Below are 24,158 nucleotides of genomic sequence, written 5' to 3'. Positions count from 1 at the left end.
TGCCCAGGCTGGAGTGCGGTGGCACGATCTCGTCTCACTGCAACCTCTGCCTCCCGGGTTCAAGGAATTCTCCTGCCTTAGCCTCCTGAATAGCTGGGACTACAGGTGCATACCACCACACTCAGCTAATTTTTGTATTTTTAGTAGAGACGGTGTTTTGCCATCTTGGCCACATTGGTCTTGAACTCTTAACCTCAGGTGATCTGCCCGTCTTGGCCTCCCAAAGTGCTGGGATTACAGACATGAGCCACTGTGCCTGGCCTTCATTTTTAATTTTGTTTTTATTTTTGAAACAGGGTCTCGCTCTATTGCCCAGGCTGGAGTGTAGTGGCACAATCTCGGCTCAGTGCAGCCTAAACCTCACAGGCTCAAGTGATTCTCGCTTCTCAGCCTCTTGAGTAGCTGGGACCACAAGCATGTGCCACCACCCCCGTCTAATTTTTGTATTTTCTGTGGGGATGGGGTTTTACCATGTTTCCCAGGCTGGTCTCGAACTCCTGAGCTCAAGTGATCCACCTACCTCATCCTTCCCAAAGTGCTGGGGTTACAGGCATGAGGCATCGCACCTGACCCCAAATAGGATGATCCTTTAAGGTCACTCTCAAATCTGCCAAATGTGTCTAAGGTCTAATATATCTGAGCAGAGCTGGTGGGAGCTACTATATAACTGAGAGAGGAGACTACTGGACTTTCAAACATATGAAACCTTGTAGCTACACTTTGAGTCCCTACTTTTACGATTACCAAAAAATTGGTGACTAAAAATTGTTCTTCATGGTTCCTGAACATTTAGTGACCTTGTAACTAGCCCAAGAAGACCTCTCTGACAGGTAGATTATGAAAGCTTCTAAAATCCTAAAACCTATTTCTCTCTCAAATGTTAGAGTTTTAGTTCTTATCTGTTACATGTAGTGGGAACAAAGTTAACAAGAATAATTAAAATCAATGGAGAATGCCAAAACCTCATTTTGTGTCCACTTCCCACACTTTCACCAAAAATGCTTACAATCAGTTGGTTTGAATTTCACTTCCTTTCTCTTCTTGAGGACGTTTATAAACTGTGAAATGATTAGAAGCTGGGAAACACAAGAGAAGGGGAATAAATGCTCAGGAACTGACTAAACTGGATCCACCTCACTCTGAATATTCAAGTGTTTATTTCATGAGACACTGAGACTATGCCTTTGAAGACTTGTGCCCTGAAATAACTTGTTGACACTCTAGGATATATGTGTCTAGAGTGATTCATAGTGGCGTATTAGCTATGAAATTACTCATGAAAAGCTGTGAGCTGGGAGGGGGACTTACTTTCCATTACTTTAACTGACCAATATGTGTTGGCATTTCTGGTTGTAGATCATACTGCAAAACTGGCATTGGCTTTTCCATTTGCAAGGCACCTGGCTTTGTTGTCTCTTATGTATACTTCCACAAGGATTCAGATACATCCTGCTCTTGTATTGTTGGAAAGAAACTTTGTGTTATCTATAGAAAACTTGTGAGTCACTCATTCTATGGGACCCTCCCAACTGTTTTTGTTTTTGTTTTGTTTTGTTTTGTTTTTGAAGACTAATTTTTATGAAGGGCAAATACCTGTAGTCAAAAGGAGCTCATGTGACTGAAGCTGCAAACTTGGGAGTCAAGTTTCCCATTGAGCTTGGCTTTTAACACTTAAAAGAATATAGACATGATGAAGATCAAATACAGTCAGTTTCTGACTGATCAACCTGTTTTATTTCATGCGTGCTTCCCTGTGTTCTTGACCCACTCAAGAACTACTCCTCAAATGGTATATTTTAGGCCATGCAAGCAAATTTTAATAGTATTGTAAGCAGAAAAAACAATCCAATTTCCCCAAAATTACATTTCCCTAATCAGCTACAAATGCATTTGAGCATTTGTGCCAGTAGATTAATACCATGATTTCATTATTGTCAGGTGTAATCTTCTGTCTTGAGTTTTTTTTTTTTTTTTTTTTTTTTTTTTTTTTTTTTTTGAGACGGAGTCTCGCTCTGTCGCCCAGGCTGGAGTGCAGTGGCGCGATCTCAGCTCACTGCAAGCTCCGCCTCCCGGGTTCACGCCATTCTCCTGCCTCAGCCTCCCGAGTAGCTGGGACTACAGGCGCCCACAACCGCGCCCGGCTAATTTTTTGTATTTTTAGTAGAGACGGGGTTTCACCGTGGTCTCGATCTCCTGACCTTGTGATCCGCCCGCCTCGGCCTCCCAAAGTGCTGGGATTACAGGCGTGAGCCACCGCGCCCGGCCGAGTTTTTTTCTTATTAAAAAAAATCATTCTGGGCCAGGCGCGGTGGCTCACACCTGTAATCCCAGCACTTTGGGAGGCCAAGGCAGGTGGATCACGAGGTCAGGAGATCGAGACCATCCTGGCTAACATGGTGAAACCCTGTCTCTACTAAAAATACAAAAAAATTAGCTGAGCATGGTGGCAGGCGCCTGTAGTCCCGGCTACTTGGGAGGCTGAGGCAGGAGAATGGCATGAACCCAGGAGGCGGAGCTTGCAGTGAGCCAAGATCGCGCCACTGCACTCCAAACTGGGCGATAGAGCGAGAATCCGTCTCAAAAAAATAAATAAATAAAATAATTCTGGCCAGATGTGGTGGCTCACACCTGTAATCCCAGCACTTGAGGTGGCCAAAACAGGAGAATCCCCTGAGCCTGGGAGTTGGAGGCTACAGTGAGCCATGATCATGCCGCTGCACTCCACCCTGAGCAACAAAGTGAGACCCTGTCTAAAAATAATGATAATCCATGTTCATTTTTAAAACTTTTAGAAGACAATAGATTATTATATTTATTTAATCATCAAGACTGATAATCACCATCATCTTTTGTTATATAATATTGCCTTCCAATCTTTTTTTTTTTTTTTTTTTGAGACAGAGTCTCGCTCTGTCACCCATGCTGGAATGCAGTGGCATGATCTCAGCTCACTGCAACCTCCACCTCCCAGGTTCACATGATTCTCCTGCCTCAGCCTCTCGAGTAGCTGGGATTACAGGCACACACTACCACACCTGGCTAATTTTTTGTATTTTTAGTAGAGATGGGATTTCACTATGTTAACCAGACTGGCCTCGAACTCCTGATCCACCCGCCTCAGCCTCCCAAAGTGCCAGGATTACAGGCATGAGCCACTGCCCCCAGCTCCAATCTTTTTTACTTTTATTTATAGATGTACATATATATTTTTGTGTATACACACACAGATATAATACATTGACTTTGTTTTTTTATTTTTTTATTTTATTTATTTATTTATTTATTTTTGAGACGGAGTCTTGCTCTGTCGCCCAGGCTGGAGTGCAGTGGCACGATCTCCACTCACTGCAAGCTCTGCCTCCCGGGTTCATGCCATTCTCCTGCCTCAGCCTCCCAAGTAGCTGGGACTACAGACGCCCACCACCACACCCAGCTAATTTTTGTATTTTTAGTAGAGATGGGGTTTGACCGTGTTAGCCAGGATGGTCTTGATCTCTTGACGTCATGATCCGCCCGTCTTGGCCTCCCAAAGTGCTGAGATTACAGGTGTGAGCCACCGCGCCCGGCCGACTTTTATTTTTTTAAAGAACAGTGTTAGGTTCACAGCAAAATTGAGCAAAAGGTATAGAGATTTCCCATCTGCAACTTATCCCAGCACATGCATAGTCTGTGCCATTGTCAACTCCTCCACCGGAGTGGTACATTTGTTACAGCTCATTAGTCTACATTGGCACATCATTATAAACTAAAGCCCATAGTTTACAATAGAGTTCACTCTTGGTGTTGTACGTTGTATGGATTTGGACAAATTTATTACATGTATTCACTATTAGAGTATCACATAGAGTGTTTTTTTAAGTACACATCTGTGTACTTTTTTTGCACATCAGCATTGTGTATATATGTACATATTTTTGAACAAGTGAAAATGTCTTCAGCTTCAGGTATAATTCTGTATTCTAGAAAATGGACATTTTATTTCCATTGTGAATATTTATTTGGGGGAAAAAAAAGCTTCAAAATTGAGGAACCCTGTAATTTAACTCCTACCTAACAAAGTAAATGCATGAACAAGTTGTCTAAACATCTTATTATACTTGTTCCTTGGTGGCTTCCTCCCTTTGTTAACACTGCCATATCCTATGTCCAAATCCCTATCTCTTCTCCATTGAGTCTTTGCCCTGCTGGGTTTCCCAGCAGTTGACATGGAAAAAGAGGCATTCTAGCTGCAAGTGGTGTTGATTTTTGCAAAGTCATCTCATCTTGTGCATAGCTGCCATGCCTGGAGCTCAACCAGATTGAGTAAAGAGAGGCAACAGGATTTCTCCCTCCCTTTGGAAGAATGCTCAGCTCTGCAGTGTACTGCACAGAGATCTGTTTATTAAGGAAAGTATCCAGCTGGTATGGAGTGGGAAAGTGTAGATTATAGCTTAAATAAAAGCTGCATTGAGAAGAGAGAATTGATTGGTGGGAAGCCAGGTTGTTTCTAGAAAAAGAGATTCTACACCCTTACAAGCATATCACTTCTCTGAGCTGGAAGCCTTTGCCCAACTAAGTTTCAGTATCAACAGCTCTCCTGGAGGCTGTCCGATTTGGCTGAGAAAAAGCTAGATGTTGACAGAGACCCTTTGCAGAAAAGCAGGCAAACAAGTATATTGGACACATAACCAGTAATTTTGCTCGTGAATTTAAAAAATAGTCAGAACTTTTACTGCTGATTATCTTTTCCAAGATTTGACATTACAGTATTTGACATCTTTTTGGAAAGTGTTTCCTTTTCAGAGAAAAATTCAGCCTAGGGAGAGGATCAGGAAAAAATAACTAGTGGGTACTAGGCTTAATACCTGGGTGATGAAGTAACCTGTACAACAAACCCCCATGACACAAGTTTACCTATGTAACAAACCTGCATATATAACCCTGAAAAATAAGGCCGGGCGCGGTGGCTCACGCCTGTAATCCCAGCGCTTTGGGAGGCCGAGACGGGCAGATCACGAGGTCAGGAGATCAAGACCATCCTGGCTAACATGGTGAAACCCCATCTCTACTAAAAATACATTTTAAAAAATGAGCCAGGCACGGTGGTGGGCGCCTGTAGTCCCAGCTACACGGGAGGCTGAGGCAGGAGAATGGTGTGAACCCAGGAAGCGGAGCTTGCAGTGAGTGGAGATCGCGCCACTGCACTCCAGCCTGGGCGACAGAGAGAGACTCCATCTCAAAAAAAATAATAAAATAAAATAAAATAGATAAAAAAAATAAGTCATCCTCACCGGGCATGGTGGCTCACGCCTGTAATCCCAGCACTTTGGGAGGCCAAGGTGTGCAGATCACGAGGTCAGGAGATCGAGACCATCCTGGTGAACATGGTGAAACCCTGTCTCTACTAAAAATACAAAAAAATTAGCCGGGCGTGGTGGCGGGCACCTGTAGTCCCAGCTTCTCGGGAGGCTGAGGCAGGAGAATGGCGTGAACCCGGGAGGCGACGGAGCTTGCAGTGAGTGGAGATCACGCCACTGCACTCCAGCCTGGGAGACAGAGCGAGACTGTCTGGGAAAAAAAAAAAAATCATCAAATTGGTTACTTTTACTGTAGATGCAGAGAAACAGAGGGTGTGTAAATAGATGAGACAGTAATCAAAAGGATTATTTTATCACATTCATGATTTTTGTGCCTGAATGGAGGTGTGGCATAAACTTCTCTTAGAAGGAAAAGTTAATAAAGAGCTTATGCCTGGTTGCCACAGTAATGTGACTTACAGTATTGAGGCTTATAGAAATGATATGATAAAATATGGACAGAGATACCAGTCCTTGGATATTATGTCAAGTTGTATTTATCTTAGCAGAACTCCCACAGTACAGTCCTTATTTGCTATAAATGTGCCGTCCTCTTCTATTTTCCTTGGACAGTTGGACTCCAGCAAGGCTATTTCCTAAGGATAACATGAAAAGAAATCAGTTACTTGGGTCTTTGGGCCAGCGTACAGTGCAAGGGAACCGAAGTAAAAGATGGAAATGAACTTACTTTAAAATGTATTATAGTCCAAATGTTTCATTTTATACTTCAGTAAAATTAGAAAATGCTTTACGTAATTACATAGAACATAACGGAAACCCTGGGAGAATTGTCACCATAAGCCTATGAAGCATGGGGGGGAAAATTGGGTCTGCGAAGAGCCCCAGAAGTCTAATATATATGGCATTTGTATTGAGGACAGAAATGTAATTATACCAAGTGGTCTCCAGGTCTTTCAGATTGAACCTGAAGCAGCACTGACTGTAGCCCAAGTCACTTTATATGGGCTTCAGTGAGTCAGTAACCAGTGCCTTTAATTCATTTGCCAATGGATAGGTATCACTTCACATTGTCAGGTTGAACTCTCTCTGGACAGGTAGATGAAAACCAGGGACTTTATCCATCACGTCAGTGTTATTTTCATCTAACTGGACAGAGTTCCATGAAGAATTTAGATTTCTAAATTAAGAAGTGAGGTGGTCACATTTCGCTGGCTCCAGTTTAACCTCTCAGCCCCTATTGTTTGGCATCTGTCTCCTTGAAGTCCTTTGTAGTTCTTACCTATTTCTTTGGTGCAGGAGCTTGTTTTCTAAGGTTGAGCAGAGCCTTCAGAGCCTCCCATATTTTTTTAAAACAAGCCAGCAGGGCCCTTGCCTGTACATCACTTACTGACCTTTTCCTAAATGGAACTTAAGCACAGTGTCCTTGAGCTCTCCCAGTTCAATGGCCAGATTACAGATCACCTGTAATATGATAGTACTTACACAACACGACAATTTTCATAGTGCTTCGTTTCCTGGTCACATTTGATCTTCCAATTAACAAACATTTGTCGATCCTCTTTATTGTGTGAGGCATGAGACTAGGTATTTGTACAGTCTGATCTATTTCTAGAAGGAGAGCATGATGAGCCATATCAGATAGATACTCAGAGAAGGCCAATGGAATAAGGATACAGTGGTGATAAGACAATTAGGAGAGGTCATTAGTAACATCAGCAAGAGTGATGAGAGTGGAGGCCCAAGTGCTATGGATGAGACATGTGGGAAACCAGGAAATAGAAAAAGTGAGTATTTGCTTTTTTTTTTTTTTTTTTTTTTTTTTTTTCTGAGACAGAGTTTTACTCTTTTTGCCCAGGCTGGAGTACAATGGTGCTATGTTGGCTCACTGCAACCTCCACCTCCCGGGTTCAAGTGATTCTCATACCTCAGCCTCCCAAGTAGCTGGGATTACAGGCACACACCACCACACCAGGCTAAGTTTTGTATTTTTAGTAAAGACAGGGTTTCACCATGTTGGCCAGGCTGGTCTCAAACTCCTGACCTCAGGTGATCCACCCACCTCAGTCTCCCAAAGTGCTGGGACTACAGGCGTGAGCCACTGCGCCCATCCAGAAAGTGAGTATTTGACTTTATTTCTATGAAGCCATGAAGGAAAGAGAGAAAGGACAGAGTCTGCAGGAGGATTTATGACAGAGAGAGGGAATATGGGAAAAACTTTGCATGTATAATTTGAGGGAAAGGTACCCATTAAATATATAGGACTGGGGTGAGGAGGGTGTTTTCATTTTACAAATAAAGACAGAGGGTGGCCAGGCACAGTGGCTCATGTCTGTAATCCCAACACTTTGGGAGGCTGAGACGGGCAGATCACAAGGTCAAGAGATGGAGACCATCCTAGCCAACATGGTGAAACTCCGTCTCTACTAAAAATACAAAAATTAACTGGGAGTGGTGGCACGCACCTGTAGTCCCAGCTACTTGGGAGGCCGAGGCAGGAGAATCTCTTGAACCCGGGAGGCAGAGGTTGCAGTGAACCAAGATCGCACCACTACACTCCAGCCTGGGCGACAGAGCAAGACTCCGTCTCAAAACAAATAAATAAATAAATAATAAAATGTCTGTCTTTTCAGAAGATATGAACAGATAGCTCAAAGATAGAAAATAGACCTTAAACAATGAAAAGTTGCTCACTCTTACTTCTAAGAGAAATGCAAATTGAACCTACACTGAGACACCTATCAGATTGGCAAAAATTCTTAACCACACAGTTTATTGGAAAGGCTGTGGGGAAAGTGGTGCTCTCATGCATTGCTGGTGGGACCACAGAATTGTTTCAGCCTCTATGGAGGGAAATTTAGCAGTGTTTAACAAAACTGTATTCTGCGTTCGACCCAGCAAACCTGCTTCCACGAATAAGAAACATCATTCATAGGAGACTAGTTGAATAAACTATTATATCACTACTTGTGAAGTACTATGCAGATGTAGGAAAGAATAAAATCTCTATGAACTGTTACATTTAGTGGTTTTGAGGATATATAAAATGAAATATATGTAAAATGAAAGCAATGAATAAAAAATTATATGTAGCATGTTACTTTCGTGTAAGAATTGGTAATATGAGTAAGAAATAGCAATAAGTATATGTTTGCTTGTATTTTTTCAAAATAGAATAAATCAGAAATTAATGAAAATGTCACCAATAGGAATTAAAGAGGATTGAGAGTGAGACTTCTAAGTTTCATTTTTTTTTTTTTTTTTTTTTTTTTTTTGAGACAGAGTTTCGCTCTTGTTGCTCAGGCTGGAGGGCAATGGCGCAATCTCGGCTCACCACAACCTCCGCCTCCTGGTTTTAAGCGATTCTCCTGCCTCAGCCTCCTGAGTAGCTAGGATTACAGGCATGCACCATCACACCCAGAGAGACGGGGTTTCTCCATGTTGGTCAGGCTGCTCTCGAACTCCCGACCGCAGGTGATCCGCCCGCCTCGGCCTCCCAGAGTGTTGGGATTACAGACGTGAGCAACTGCGCCCGAGCTCTAAGTTTACTTTTTAATAAGATTTTGACTTTTTTTTTGTATGCCCAAAATATTAAATGGAAAATAATAGAAAAGTCACTCTAAAATTGAATACAAACCAGGTATGGTGGCATGCACTTGCAGTCCCAGGTACTCAGGGGGCTGAGGCAGGAAGATCACTTGAGGCCAGAAGTTCAAGGCTATAGCACACAATGATGGTACCTGTGAATAGCCACTGAGCTCCAACCTGGGCATCATAACGAAACCCACCTCTTAAAAAAAAAAAAAAAATTCAGGCCGGGCGCGGTGGCTTACGCTTGTAATCCCAGCACTTTGGGAGGCCGAGGCAGGCAGATCACGAGGTCAGGAGATCGAGACCATCCTGGCTAACATGGTGAAACCCCGTCTCTACTAAAAATGCAAAAAATTAGCCGGGCGTGGCAGCGGGCGCCTTTAGTCCCAGCTACTTGGGAGGCTGAGGCAGGAGAATGGCGTGAACCCGGGAGGCGGAGCTTACAGTGAGCCGAGATCGCGCCACTGCAGTCCAGCCTGGGTGACTGAGCGAGACTCCGTCTCAAAAAAAAAAAAAAAAAAAGTCTTTTTGCCGGGCACGGTGGCTCACACCTGTAATCCCAGCACTTTGGGAGGCCAAGGTGGGCGGATCACAAGGTCATAAGTTCGAGACCAGCCTGACCAACATGGAGAAACCCCATCTCTACTAAAAATACAAAAACTAGCTGGGCATGGTGGCATGCATCTGTAATCCCAGCTACTCAGGAGGCTGAGGAAGGAGAATCCCTTGAACCCAGGAGGCAGAGGTTGAGGTGAGCCAAGATTGTGCCATTGCACTCCAGCCTGGGCAACAGAGTAAGACTCCGTCTCAAAAATAAATAAATAAATAAAATACAGATCGTGGGGAATTCTCCAAGATAACAGATGTGGAGTCTACAAAAATGTCAATATGTCAATATTATGAAAGATCCCCTCCCACACTCCCAAAGAAAGCAGAAGATGGACTGTTGTAGATTAAAGCTAGGCTGGGTGTGGTGGTTCACTCCTGCAATCCCAACATTTTGGGAGGCCAAGGTGGGGAGGATCACTTGAAGCCAAGAATTTGAGACCAGCCTGGGCAACATAGTGAGACCTCATCTCTCTCAAACAAAAGTAAAAAAATTAGCAAGGCATGGTGCTGCCCACCTGTAGTCTCAGCTACTCAGGAGGCTGAGACAGGAGGATGGTTTGAGCCCAGGAGTTCAAGGCTATAGTGTGCCACTGCACTCCAGCCTAAACAACAGAGCAAGACTTTGTCTCAAAAAAAAAAAAAAAAGTAGCGCGCAGTGACTCACACCTGTAATCCCAGCACTTTGGGAGGCTGAGGCAGGCGGATCACCTGAGGTCAGGAGTTTGAGACCAGCCTGACCAACATGGTGAAATCCCGTCTCTACTAAATACAAAAAATTAGCTGGGCATGGTGGCAGGCACCTGTAATCCCAGCTACTCGGGAGACTGAGGCGGAAGAATCACTTGAACCCAGGAGGAGGAGGTTGCAGTGAGCAGAGATTGTGCCATTGCACTCCAGCCTGGGCAACAAGAGCGAAACTCCTGTCTCAAAAAGAAAAAAAGAAAGTAGGCTGGGTGCAGTGCCTCACGCCTGTAATCCCCACGCTTTGGGAGGCCAAAGCAGGCAGATCACTTGAGGTCAGGAGTTCAAGACCAGCCTGGGCAACATGGTGAAACCCCATCTCTACTAAAAATACAAAAATTAGCTGGGCATGGTGATGCTTGCCTGTAATCTCAGCTACTCGGGAGGCTGAGGCAGGAGAATCGCTTGAACCCCGGAGGTGGAGGTTGCAGTGAGTCAAGATCACACCACTGCCCTCTAGCCTGGGCGACAGAGCGAGACTCCATCTCAAAAAAAAAAAAAAATGTAGCTAGAGGATAGAGACATGACAACTAAATGTGAAGAATTATCCTTGATTGAGTAAATATAAAGGACATTTTGGGGACATTTGTAGAAATTCAAATATGTATAGTATATTAGGTTATTGTATTAATGTTACATGTCTTTGGTATGATCATGATATTATGTAAGAAAATGTTCTTAGATGATACATGCTCAAGTATTGAAATTAAGTATCATGGTGCACAAATTGCTCTCAGATGGTTCGGGGGGAAAAAATTATGATATGTACTGAAAGAAAGCAAATATGGCAAAATATTAATCATTGTGTCCTCCAGGTCATCGACAGAAACTCCTCCCCCAAAGTTTGCCATTTATCCCTATCTTAAAATTTTACATGTAATGCTTCCCTCATTTGACAGAATCTGCTATTTCACTGTTTTCTCCTGCCACACACAAGTTCTATCCTTTAACTCCTTAGATGCAACTTTAACTCCTTAGATGCACTAAAAAGAGTGTGAGCGGCCCTGTGCGGTGGCTCACATCTGTAATCCCAGCACTTTGGGAGGCTTAGGCAGGCGGATCACAAGGTCAGGAGTTTGAGACCAGCATGACCAACATGGTGAAACCCCGCCTCTACTAAAAAATGCAAAAATTCACTGGGCATGGTGGCACACACCTGTAATCCCAGCTACTCAGGAGGCTGAGGCAGAAGAATCGCTTGAACCCGGGAGGCAGAGGGTGCAGTGAGCCGAGATTGCGCCATTGCATTCCAGCCTGGGCGACAGAGCGAGACGCTGTCTCAGAAAAAAAGGAGTGTGAGCTTTGGAATAAGGTGTAGTTCAATGCATAATAATGCTGCTTTTGTATCTATTAAAAATTCAGCAAATGTTTATTGAGCACTTACCAGGTGCCAGGCACTGTGCAAGGTGCGTGGGTTTCCATCGGGAAGAAAAGAGCTAGTTCCTGACCTCTAGGAGCTTATGTTAAAGGTAGTTAGAAAGTAAGCACGTAAATAAATATATAGGTGCAAATTGTGATACATGCTGTTGAGGAAAGTATCAGATTACTATAAGCAAGAATAACAGAAGATACCTAATTTAGATTGGATGATAGTTAAAGACACCTCTGCTGCTCTATGATCATGGGCAAAAATTATTTGAATTCTATGAGTTGGTTTTTGTATCTGTAAAAATGAAGATGAAAATAACATTCTTACTCTATCATTTGTGGAAACTAAATGTGATAACATATGAAGTGCCTGGCAACTTAAAGGGTACTGGGTGGATGTTATTAGTCTTCTTTTTGAAAGTTCTCCTTCCCTCGCTCCTTTTCAAGTATTGTTATTTGGTTGGTTTGCTGATACTCCTTAACCTTGTCTTTTTGGCTCCATAGGGCTCAGAATGGAATGCCTCCAACTTAGAGGACTTACAGAACCGAGGGTAAGCACACAAAGCAGTAGCTGGCACCCCTGTGTGACAGAAGTCCCTGTTTTATCTTTTCCTTTTCCCATCAAAGAGGTATCAGTGGATAACTTTAATCTTAAGAGTTGCATCCGACTGATTCTAATCAGATGTAATCTAAGAAAAATAAAAACAGCTGGGCCAGGTGCGGTGGGTCATGCCTGTAATCCCAACACTTTGGGAGGCCGAGGCAGGCCGATCACGAGGTCAGGTGATCGAGACTCTCCTGGCTAACACGGTGAAACCCCGTCTCTACTAAAAATACAAAAAATTAGCCGGGCATGGTGGCGGGTGCCTGTGGTCCCAGCTACTCGGGAGACTGAGACAGGTGAATAGCAGGAACCTGGGAGGCAGAGCTTGAAGTGAGCCGAGATCGCGCCGCTGCACTCCAACCTGGGTGACTGAGTGAGACTCCGTCTCAAAAACAAAAGAAAAGGAAAAGAAAAACAGCTGTTCTCCCTCTGTTTCGTCCCGCCACCTCCCAAAAATATCAGCTGCTTTAATTGAAGGGCTTTGAAAAACAAATGTGCAAACCATTGGTGATATTTAAAATCAAATTTTTATTTTTATGCAAGAATACATAGAATTGCATATGTTGGGTTCACAGAGCCATTCATTCAACATTCATTGAGCATCTTCTGTGGGACAAAGTGCTAGGTGCTGGGGATCCACAGATAAAGTAAGACTCAGTCCCTATCCTGTGTAGTAAGCTGCTTAAAGACTGTAGGTTATGGATGTGAACTGGACAAGCTTCTGAAATTGAAGAGGACCTACCTTATGTTTAAAAAATTACCCTTAAGCAGCATGGTTATTAAGTTTGATTGTAACAATGGAGACTACAGTGAACATTCAGCAAGTAAAAAGCTGCCATTCTTCCCTTAGCTGATGCCTACTAAGTTTCTTATTGAAGTTCATTCACTTTAGGAGGTCAGATCATCCCAATAAGAAAAGAGAAAATCAGGTCTGAATTTTTTTTTTTTTCTTTTGAGACGGAGTCTCATTCTGTTGCCCAGGCTGGAGTGCAGTGGCATGATCTCAGCTTGCTGCAAGCTCCGCCTCCCAGGTTCACACCATTCTCCTGCCTCAGCCTCCCAAGCAGCTGGGACTACAGGCGCCCGCCACCATGCCCGGCTAATTTTTTTTTTTTTTTTTTTTTTTTTTTTTTTGTATTTTTAGTAGAGACGGGGTTTCACCGTGTTAGCCAGGTGGTCTCGATCTCCTGAATCAGGTCTGAAATTTGCCATGCTAACTCCTCGTGGAAAGAGACAAGACCAGCTGAGACTCAGAGGTAGTGATGGTTGCTGGCTGCCTGTTTTCTCAGCCATAAGCCTCCTGGTTATCTTCACCATTAGTGGATAAATACGCCCTACTTTTTCCCCACATGAAAGGTATTTCATAATTGGCAAAAGGAACTTGGAACAGGACTTAAGCCAAATGATTATACAGAGAATTCCACGGCGGGGAGTGGGGGGAGGATCTGGTTGCTTAATTTAAGATTTGAAGTTAAATAAAACTTGGAAAACTTAATAAGAATTGAGTCTGGAGTTCTTCAAGGCAGAGACTGTATCTTAGTCTTGTTTATAGCTTATTATCTACCTAGCTCAGAGCTGTATAATAAGAGAGTGCTCAGTAAATGTGAATGAATGATAGGTATATTCACACATATTTGAGAACTGTGACTTGGCTGATGGCAGATAAGGAGAGAAAATCAATTAGCAAACTGTGTTGGGAACTCAGAGACCTCACTTCTAATCCTGTGTCTGCCATTTGCCTTATTTGGAAATGCCCCTGAAGCATAAGGACCCCGTAATTCAACAAGATTAATAACATTGCATCTGCTTTATATACAGGAGTCTCCTTAAGATTTCTTTAGGAGTGGGACAATGTTTTTTACAAACTTCTCAAATCATCAAGCTTTAAAAATTCTGTAATTCTGGCCAGGTGTAGTGGCTCAAACCCGTAATCCCAGCACTTTAGGAGGCTGAGGCAGGTGGATCGCTTGAGGTCAGGAGTTTGAGACCAGCCTGGCCAACATGGTGAAACCCTGTCTCTACTAAAAATACAAAAAATTAGCTGGGTGTGGTGGCAGGTGCCTGTAATCCCAGCTACTCGGGAGGCTGAGGCAGGAGAATTGCTTGAACCCGGGAGGTGGCAGCTGCAGTGAGCCTCGATCATGCCACTCCACTCCAGCCTGGACAACAGAGTGAGACTCTGTCAGAAAAAAAAAAAAAAAAAAAAAAAAACTGTATTTCTGGGAAACTTAGATATAGTGTTAAAATTAAGTCTGAGATGTGGTATAGCAGTGTTGGCCAAAAGCATTGGAATCATGTCATATATACATATGAATTTAGAATATAACCCCAGCTGGAGATGAGACCTATCATCTCATTTGTTTCTTAGAAGACTAAATTATAAAATGCAACTAACTATATCTAGTTGTCTTTAAAAACACTGTGGTCAAATTCACCGATAGCTACTTAGATCTTGTTTCTTAAATTCAGTGATTGTTAAATTTTAGTATGTGAAGAATTACAGTTTAGGGATCTGTACACAAAACCATGCCGCCTATAGATGACTTATGGGATTTTCAAGGGTAATTTTGACATTAAGGCCATTTCCATCCAATCTACTGACTTCAGAATCTAACCCAAAGTAAAATGTTACTCTATCTAGAGTCATTTGGTGCTGAGATGGGAAAAAAGTTTCAAGGAGTTTCAGTTCCAGTTGGCAGTGACTGCCTATAGCTTTGTAATGAAAAGGATTGGGAAGCTGTGTCCTGCCTCTAGAAAGATAGTGCCATAATTCATTATGAGGTATGGGATTAGAGGTGGGAGATTGTTCGTTTTTATTTTAAATAAAAGGAGGCCAGGCAAGGTGGCTCACGCCTGTAATCCCAGCACTTTGGGAGGCCGAGGCAGGCAGACCACAAGGTCAGGAGTTTGAGACCAGCCTGGCCAACACAGTGAAACGCCATCTCTACTAAAACTACAAAAATTAGCTGAAAGTGGTGGCACACACCTGTAATCCCAGCTACTCAGGAGGCTGAGGCAAGAGAATTGCTTGAACCAGGGAGGCGGAGGTTGCAGAGAGCTGAGATCATGCCATTGCACTCCAGGTCTGGGCGACAGAGCAAGACTCCATCTTGGGGAAAATAAATAATAAAATAAAATAAGGAAAGTGTGTTGCCTGCCTTTTTTTCTTTTTCCTTTTTTTGCTGTCACCCAGGCTGGAGTGTTGCCTTTTTTTCTAACAGTTTTATTGAAATATAATTTACATACCATATGATTCACCCATTTTAAATGTATAATTTGTTGGTTTTTAGTATATTCACAGAGCTGTGCAACCATCACCACAATCCATTTAGAACATTTTTCCAACTCAGAAAGTCTGTACCCTTCAAGAGTCACCTCCATTTTTCTTCTTACCCCTGCCCCAGCAATTCCTAGAAATCACTAATGTTCATCAACTAACTAAGAGCCACTCTTTGGCTGTTTTGAATAATGCTGCTGTGACCATTTGTGTACAAGTTTTCGGGTAGGCTTATTTCTCTTGGATTTATTCTTTGGAAAGGAATTGCTGAGTCCTGTGGTAATTTTGTGTTTACCCTTGGGGAAACTGCTGTACTGTTTTCCATAGCAATTGCACCTTTTTTTTTGTTTGTTTTTGAGACTGAGTTTCATTGCCCAGACTGGAGTGCAATGGCGCAATCTCGGCTCACTGCAACCTCTGCCTCCTGGGTTCAAGCAATTCTTCTGCCTCAGCCTCCCAAGTAGCTGGAATTACAGACATGTGCCACCATGCCCAGCTAATTTTGTAGTTTTAGTAGAGACGGGGTTTCACCATCTTGACCGGGCTGGTCTCAAACTCCTCACCTCTGGTGATCCGCCCACCTTGGCCTCCCAAAGTGCTGGTTACAGGCGTGAGCCACTGCGCCTGGCCAAGCTCACTTTTTAAATTAAATTTTTTTTTTAATTTTGTAGTAATGGGCTTTGATGCCAAGTTAAAACAGATTCAGTTCGTGTCTGAGAAAATTTTTGGCCACTTGACCTTAACCACAGATTTGGTTAGCTATGGCTGCTTTCTTTTTCTGTATTCATTTCATTGATTTCAGAGTTTGGGTTTATAGAACTTCATATTTGTGCTGAGAAGGAAGCAATGTCTCAGAGAGAAATGAGTGAGTCCATGTTGTATTGTTGGAGTAAACTTAGACATCCAGCTATGTCTAAACAGAGAGCATTAAGAAAAGATAACATTTGGTAAATGAAACTCAAGCATTTATTGAGATTGTACAGTGAGAAAGATAATAGAAGACTGTTTTGATAGAGAAATTCTCTTCTGCAAGCATCTTAGTGTGGAAGAATCTTCAGATACATCAATGCCATAGCAGCCAGTAATGCAGTCAGATGAGTTTAAGGGAGTTTTAAGTCCAGCTTTTCTCCTTCCAGTTCTCTCCACATTTGCCTTTCACGTAATTGCACAAAGAGAGAGTAATTGCACAAAGCCTAACAATCTGGCGTTTAGAAAAATAGGAAGAAGTCGTTATTCATTCTCTGTTTTTTTCCTTGGAGTACATGTCAGTAGTCTGATTTTATACAGATGACTTTCAGTGAATAAATTGTATTGCTGATAATTTTAGTAACAAAGTGTCGATTATGGCCTCAAGTTGATTCTTTGGAGTAAAATATGAGGCATATTTTCAGAATACTATCAAAGATGAGATTGTGCAACTACATAAACTGAAAATGGAATTTAGATGTTGAACATGGTGGATAACCTTTTGCTTAATAATTCCCTGGTGCCCAGGTATGCCCAGGAACCCTGTTGTATAATTTCTGTAATATATAAATATAACCTCTTAGTTCTTTAGCTGTCTTCATTATTTTTGTATTTAATTTCAGCCTATGGAATAAACAAGTTTTAAGTAAGAGAAAACATTGCTGGGAATTGGATTTAGCCTGAGCAGTAGAGCACATATTCTCCCTTGGTTTCCTTGCAGGGTACGGTATATCTTGAATGTCACTCGAGAGATAGATAACTTCTTCCCAGGAGTCTTTGAGTATCATAACATTCGGGTATATGATGAAGAGGCAACGGATCTCCTGGCTTACTGGAACGACACTTACAAATTCATCTCTAAAGCAAAGTGAGTAATAGTCCTGCACAATGTTGTGACCTCTGTTCCTCTTGCCCCATGCATGGCTGGGTTGTGAGGGCTATAGACAACTTACTGATGGTACTCAGGAAAAAGGAACTAAAGAAAGGAGGAGACTGAAACCTTTTTAATCCTAGGCAAAAGACTAGTGACTTACGTTAAATAAACCCCTAGGAGAAGGTAACCTCATGTTGGCTATTTCCATTGAGCACAGAATTAAAGAAAATAGACTTAGACTGCAGCATTTTTTTACAGAAATGAGAGAAGGAAGAAATTCTGAATGAAACCCTTAAGTTGCCAGTGGGGAGATTTAAAAGTTATATCGTAGAAATTATTCCAGTTAGATAGAATACTGGTCCTCCCCGCTAAAGACAAGGAGACAAACTTTGGAAATCTTTTCCTACTCTCTTACTCTATTTTTATGATACTTGAAATGATGAAATTTTCCGTGGCCCTTCTGTTGATGTCTTCCTTAAATTAATTGGCTCTTTTAGTGAAAGTATTTGTATTAACTCAGTGTTTGGTATTAATGTCAACACTGCTTTTTTTTTTTAAGTCCTTGGGGATTTCCTTGCCAATCCTGTTTATTCCTTTGCTAGAGAGAACCATAAACGAGCTTGTTTGCCACATCTCCCTTCAGGTAGGACTATGTTCAAACCATCCCTGGCAGATGAGAAGTGCTTTTGTATTTAAACTCCTTCAAAAATAATTTCACACTTCTCTTAAGTACCTTCATGGTCAGGAAGTTCTTCCTCTTAGTTTCCCTAAACCCTCATACTCTAGTTTTGAGCCTATTCCTTTAGTCTCTAGCAAGTACCTAAAAGAGTACTTTGTATTTTTGCATTCTATTAATAAATTATTCCCAGTAATAATACCATTCATGGTATGCTTACTGTTCTTTCATGTATTTTCTAAGATTCAGAGGGGTAGCTCTGGTCGACATTCAGAGAGGTCAAATAAGTGGTGAAGATAGGACTTGAACAAAGATCTTGCTGAGGCAGGAGGATCACTCGAGCCCAGGAGTTCAAGACCAGCCTGAGCAAGACTCCTATCTCTATAAAAAAAAATTTGTTTTTAATTAGCCGGGCACAGTGGTGCATGTCTGTGATCCCACCTTCTTGGAAGGCTCAGGGAGGAGGGAGGATCGCTTGAGCCCATGAGGTTGAGGCTGCAGTGAGCTGTGGTCGCACCATGGCACTTGAGCCTGGGTTTAGGGGGAAAAAAAAATACTGTCTCTTTTCAGAATCCAAGGGTACTGGAATAGTCTAGTTCTATAAGGAAAAGGTACAAGAAGGCTAGGCCCCAGTCCCAATGAAAAGCAAGGCTAATTTTACTTAGGATTAGGGAGAGCTGTATGGGGTACCCAGGGCACAACTGGGGGCACTCACACTCAGGCTTTTGCAGGCCTAAATCAGCACCTAAGAGTATCTCTTTAAATGCTCCTATGTCTCATCCTAATCAGGACGCTGATTTTTTTTTCTTTTTTTTTTCTTTTCTTTCTTTTTTTTTTTTTTTTTTTTTGAGCCAGTGTCTTGCTCTGTCGCCCAGGCTAGAGTACAGTTGTGCAATCTTGGCTTACTGCAGCCTCCACCTCCCAGGTTCAAGCAATTCTCCTGCCTCAGCCTCCCGAGTAGCTGGGGATTATAGGCACGTGCTACCATGCCCAGCTGATTTTATGGGTTTCGCCATGTTGGTCAGGCTGGTCTCAAACTGCTGAGCTCAGGTGATCCGCCTGCTTCAGCCTCCCAAACTGCTGAGATTACAGGTGTGAGCCACTGCACCCAGCCCAGGATCCTGATTCTTAATATGATACCAGCGTTAATCTGGACAGTCCAGCATGGGTGGGGGCACTGAAAGGTGGAATTGGGTTAGGGGATACCTGACTTCAGATCCTTCATTACAAGAGTTAGAAGCCAAACACCAAAAAAGCCCAGTTGAAAATATGTCAAAGAGGCCGGGCGCGGTGGCTCAAGCCTGTAATCCCAGCACTTTGGGAGGCCGAGACGGGCGGATCACGAGGTCAGGAGATCGAGACCATCCTGGCTAACACGGTGAAACCCCGTCTCTACTAAAAAAAATACAAAAAACTAGCCGGGCGAGGTGACGGGCGCCTGTAGTCCCAGCTACTCGGGAGGCTGAGGCAGGAGAATGGCGTAAACCCGGGAGGCGGAGCTTGCAGTGAGCTGAGATCCGGCCACTGCACTCCAGCCTGGACCACAAAGCGAGACTCCGTCTCAAAAAAAAAAAAAAAAAAAAAAAAAAAAAAAAAAAAAAAAAAAATATGTCAAAGAGATGTCTTCATGGAAGTGAATTTCATAATTGAATTTTACTTACGGTTGTCCAAGTTTGAGCACCTTTCATGCCTACAGGCATAGACCTGAAACTTGATACATTAAAGTTATTAGAGCTTGATGGGAAAATATAGAGCACATGTCTAAACATCCTTCTAACATACCACCTTGGCTTCCTAACTGTAGTCTAAATGAAAACCCTAGGGTGCCATAAGTAAAAGAGATAATTACTATTCATTTGGGCTAAACTACACACAGAGACACACACCCCGACTAATGTTAGGACACCCAAATTTTGTACCTAATTCACAAGTGGGAGGTTAATCTTACCTTCCCTTTGAGACTTTCAATTATTATAGCCCATTCTCTGCATTCCTGTAGCTTATCCGGCTCACTTATTTTGGCACTCAACCTCATACCTCCTTGCATTTATACTGAAGTATTTCATATGTCTCTTTCTCCAGAAGCAGGATTATAAACTTCTGAAAACAAGCCTTTCCTTTTTTTTTTTTTTTTGAGACGGAGTCTCACTCTGTCCCCCAGGCTGGAGTGCAGTGGCCGGATTTCAGCTCACTGCAAGCTCCGCCTCCCGGGTTTACGCCATTCTCCTGCCTCAGCCTCCCGAGTAGCTGGGACTACAGGCGCCCGTCACCTCGCCCGGCTAGTTTTTTGTATTTTTTTAGTAGAGACGGGGTTTCACTGTGTTAGCCAGGATGGTCTCGATCTCCTGACCTCGTGATCCGCCCGTCTCGGCCTCCCAAAGTGCTGGGATTACAGGCTTGAGCCACTGTGCCCGGCCGAAAGGAAGCTTTTCTACCATCATAGTAGTGAGTGAACGGATGAATAGATTTCCCTTGTTATGCTGACATGTACATTTTTAGTTTATTAGAATAGTCACTGGGGAAAGATTCCAGAGCCCATGTATACTAGGGATAAGAATAACAGTTCTTATTTCCAGATTTTTTAATGTTGTTCCTACTTTAAGCACCTAGAAGATCTAATCTGCAGATTCACAGGTTTTTTTATATGTATAGCAAATATTTAGTATTTGAAAGTATGTGCCAGACAGTGTGTTATTAGCATAATTAGCATACTGAATCATGTTCATATTCCATTATAAGCTCCAGTATGTTGACATAGGGGTTTTGTTTGTTAGTATAGCTTTAGGTAACTTTGTTTTCTCTTTCTTCCACCTAATATAAAAGAGAAAAAAAACCCACGGTTTTCCTTCATTCCCCCTCATCACTGAGAAAGCCATGTGGCACACCATATGCCCCCATCCAACTCCTCGGTGGTAGAGCCACCTAGACAGGACCCGGGTTGCAGGGTTGTGAAAAGTAATATTTAGGGCTACATCTGAGTAGAGAGGAGGGTTAGTTTCGTCTGGTTTCTACTTTCTTCTAAGGACAGAACCCTTACTGGAACTTAAACTGGAAACAATTCATAACATTTGAATAAATTAGTTCAGTCACTGTCACACCTGTAATTCGGGAGAGTGTCAGCCATGAAACATGCCCCTGGGGCTATGAGGGAACTGGCCTCCACCACACACAAAATGGGCTCCAGTCTAAATTTTAAATGCTCCCTCTACACCCTGTGACCAATTGTCATTGCACTTACCGTATTGATTTTTTTCTTTTTTTTCAAGATGGAGTCTTGCTCTGTTGCCCAAGCTAGAGTGCAGTGGTGCCATCTCAGCTCACTGCAACCTCCGCCTCCCGGGTTTAAGCAATTCTCCTGCCTTGGCCTCCCGAGTAGCTGGGATTACAGGCACAGGCCACCATGCCTGGCTAATTTTTTTGTGTTTTTAGTAGAGACAGGGTTTCACCATCTTGGTCAGGTTGGTCTTGAACTACTGACCTCGTGATCCACTGGCCTCAGCCTCCCAAAGTGCTGGGATTACAGGTATGAACCACCAGACCTAGCCCCATATTGCATTTTAATTGTATGTTTCTCCCACTGAATCCTACCCTTTAGGATAAAAGCTATGTTACTTACCTTTGCATCCCAGCACTTTGCACATTGCCTTACACATATTGTAAATGCCTGGTAAATGTTTGCTGAATGATTTAAAAAGCATAATATTAACATTGAATATTGCTTAAGAATACATTAGAGCTGCCTACCCTACCCTACCTACACATTTGATTATAAATGTATACGAGTGCACCAAAGTAGAGAGATTGCATAGCAAGAAAATGGAAGGGCAAGAAAAGGATACTTGGAAAAATGTAGAACCCAACTTTTAAAATATCCCCACTACTGTGTTTTCCTCTGTTCTTTACCTTAATCCCCCAAACAAGGAAACATGGATCTAAATGCCTTGTGCACTGCAAAATGGGGGTTAGTCGCTCAGCCTCCACCGTGATTGCCTATGCAATGAAGGAATATGGCTGGAATCTGGACCGAGCCTATGACTACGTGAAAGAAAGACGAACAGTGACCAAGCCCAACCCCAGCTTCATGAGACAACTGGAAGAGTATCAGGGGATCTTGCTGGCAAGGTGAGTCCTTAAGTGACTTTCTCCGATTCTCCCTCCTTTTAAGTTCCCTGAAGCAAGATGAAGTGTCCTTCTCGGTAGCTGCTTCTCAAGCTGATTTGGATGTGATATTTTTTCAAAAAAGACTTATTTCTCTATCAATCCAGTTTTCCTTTTTTTTTTTTCTTTTTTTTTTCTTTTTTTGAGGCGGAGTCTGGCTCTGTTGCCCAGGCTGGAGTGCAGTGGCCGGATCTCAGCTCACTGCAAGCTCCGCCTCCCGGGTTTACACCATTCTCCTGCCTCCTGAGTAGCTGGGACTACAGGCGCCCGCCACCTCGCCCAGCTAGTTTTTTGTATTTTTTTAGTAGAGACGGAGTTTCGCTGTGTTAGCCAGGATGGTCTTGATCTCCTGACCTCGTGATCCGCCCGTCTCAGCCTCCCAAAGTCCTGGGATTACAGGCTTGAGCCACCACGCCCGGCCTCAATCCAGTTTTCAAAAAATAAGTGTAAGCATTTAAGATTTGCATGGGCTGGCCGGGCACAGTGGCTCATGCCTGTAATCCCAGCACTTTGGGAGGCCAAGGCAAGCAGATCATTTGAGGTCAGGAGTTCGAGACCAATCTGGCCAACATGATGAAACCCCATCTCTACTTAAAATACAAAAATTAGCCGGGCATGATGGTGGGTGCCTGTAATCCCAGCTACTTGGAAGGCTGAGGCAGAAGAATCGCTTGAACCCGTGGGTGGAGGTTGCAGTGAGCTGAGATCATACCACTGCACTCCAGCCTGGGTAACAGAGCGAAATAACATCTCAAAAAAAAAAAAAAAGAAAGAAAAAGAAAGATTTCCCTGGACACACTGCCAGTGGGATAGCCCTGCCCCATAAGGAGCAGTACCAAAAAATTTTTTTAAAGAAAACAAATAGACTAGTATGGAAGATTAAGCATTTAATCTTTCAGGTTGATATAATTCAACTAAAGGATGGAAATACTAAATATTAATACCACTTTTCAACATCTTATAAGACTAGATTCAGCTGCCTTGTTAAAAAAAAAAAAAAGGATACCAATGACTCCCAAGGTAATGCAAGGCTTAGCTGAAATTCTTGGAAATTTTTTGGCCCATTCATTCATATTTTGTTTGTATTTTTTATGTTTTTTGAGACAGGGTCTCACTCTGTCACCTGGGCTGGAGTGCAGTGGCATAGTCTCAGCTCACTGCAACCTTTGGCCCACTCTTTAAAAAGAAATAAGCACCATCTGCTAATTTGGGTATTTTGTTTACCTCAGTGCTTGGTTTCACTGAGCCTTCTCTAGTAATTTTGATCTTGTGACAAATCAGCAGAATAGGGATGTATATGACCCCGTTGGGTATAAAAGCACTTCCTAGACACAATTCTTTCTTATTTAAAAAATCCTGGCCGGGCGCAATGGCTCATCCCAGCACTTTGGGAGTCCGAGATGGGCAGATCATGAGGTCAGGAGATCGAGACCATCCTGGCTAACACGGTGAAACCCCATCTCTACTAAAAAATACAAAAAAAACTAGCTGGGCGAGGTGGCGGGTGCCTGTAGTCCCAGCTACTCAGGAGGCTGAGGCAAAAGAATGGCGTAAACCCGGGAGGCGGAGCTTGCAGTGAGCTGAGATTCAGCCACTGCACTCCAGCCTGGGTGACAGAGCGAGACTCCCTCTCACAAAAAAAAAAAAAAATCTTTTTGCTGGGCACGGTGGCTCAAACCTGTAATCCCAGCACTTTGGGAGGCTGAGGCGGGCAGATCACAAGGTCAGGAGTTCAAGACCAGCCTGGCCAATATGGTGAAACCCCATCTCTATTAAAACTACAAAAATTAGCCAGGTATGGTGATGGGCACCTGTAGTCCCAGCTACTCAGGAGGCTAAGGCAGGAGAATCGCTTAAACCCAGGAGATGGAGGTTGCAGTGAGCTGAGATCATGCCACCACACTCCAGCCTAGGCGACAAAGTGAGACTCTGTCTCAAATAATAATAATAATAAATAAATAAATCCAATTGTATATATGCTTTTCAAAAATGCAGAAAAT

General features: G+C 42.9%; 2 protein-coding genes across 6 annotated transcripts in view; one reads left to right on the top strand and one right to left on the bottom strand.

The window, feature by feature from the left end:
* SSH2 (slingshot protein phosphatase 2) overlaps window positions 1-24,158 on the top strand; it is a 306,380-nt gene that overhangs the window by 262,647 nt on the left and 19,575 nt on the right. For all 5 annotated transcript variants that reach the window (XM_050763298.1, XM_050763296.1, XM_050763297.1 and 2 more), the window contains 3 exons: window positions 12,108-12,154; window positions 17,172-17,318; window positions 21,922-22,122. In XM_050763298.1, the coding sequence (XP_050619255.1) occupies window positions 12,108-12,154; window positions 17,172-17,318; window positions 21,922-22,122 (395 nt within the window). The remainder of the gene's footprint in view (window positions 1-12,107; window positions 12,155-17,171; window positions 17,319-21,921; window positions 22,123-24,158) is intronic.
* The window catches only part of NSRP1 (nuclear speckle splicing regulatory protein 1), a 554,990-nt gene that overhangs the window by 523,802 nt on the left and 7,030 nt on the right, over window positions 1-24,158 (bottom strand). The gene's annotated exons all lie outside the window — the stretch shown is intronic.

This window comes from Macaca thibetana, chromosome 16, assembly GCF_024542745.1.
Source record: "Macaca thibetana thibetana isolate TM-01 chromosome 16, ASM2454274v1, whole genome shotgun sequence".
Taxonomy (NCBI): Eukaryota; Metazoa; Chordata; class Mammalia; order Primates; family Cercopithecidae; genus Macaca; species Macaca thibetana.
The sequence above is the reverse complement of the archived record's forward strand: the minus strand, read 5'-3'. Positions and strand labels throughout refer to the sequence as shown.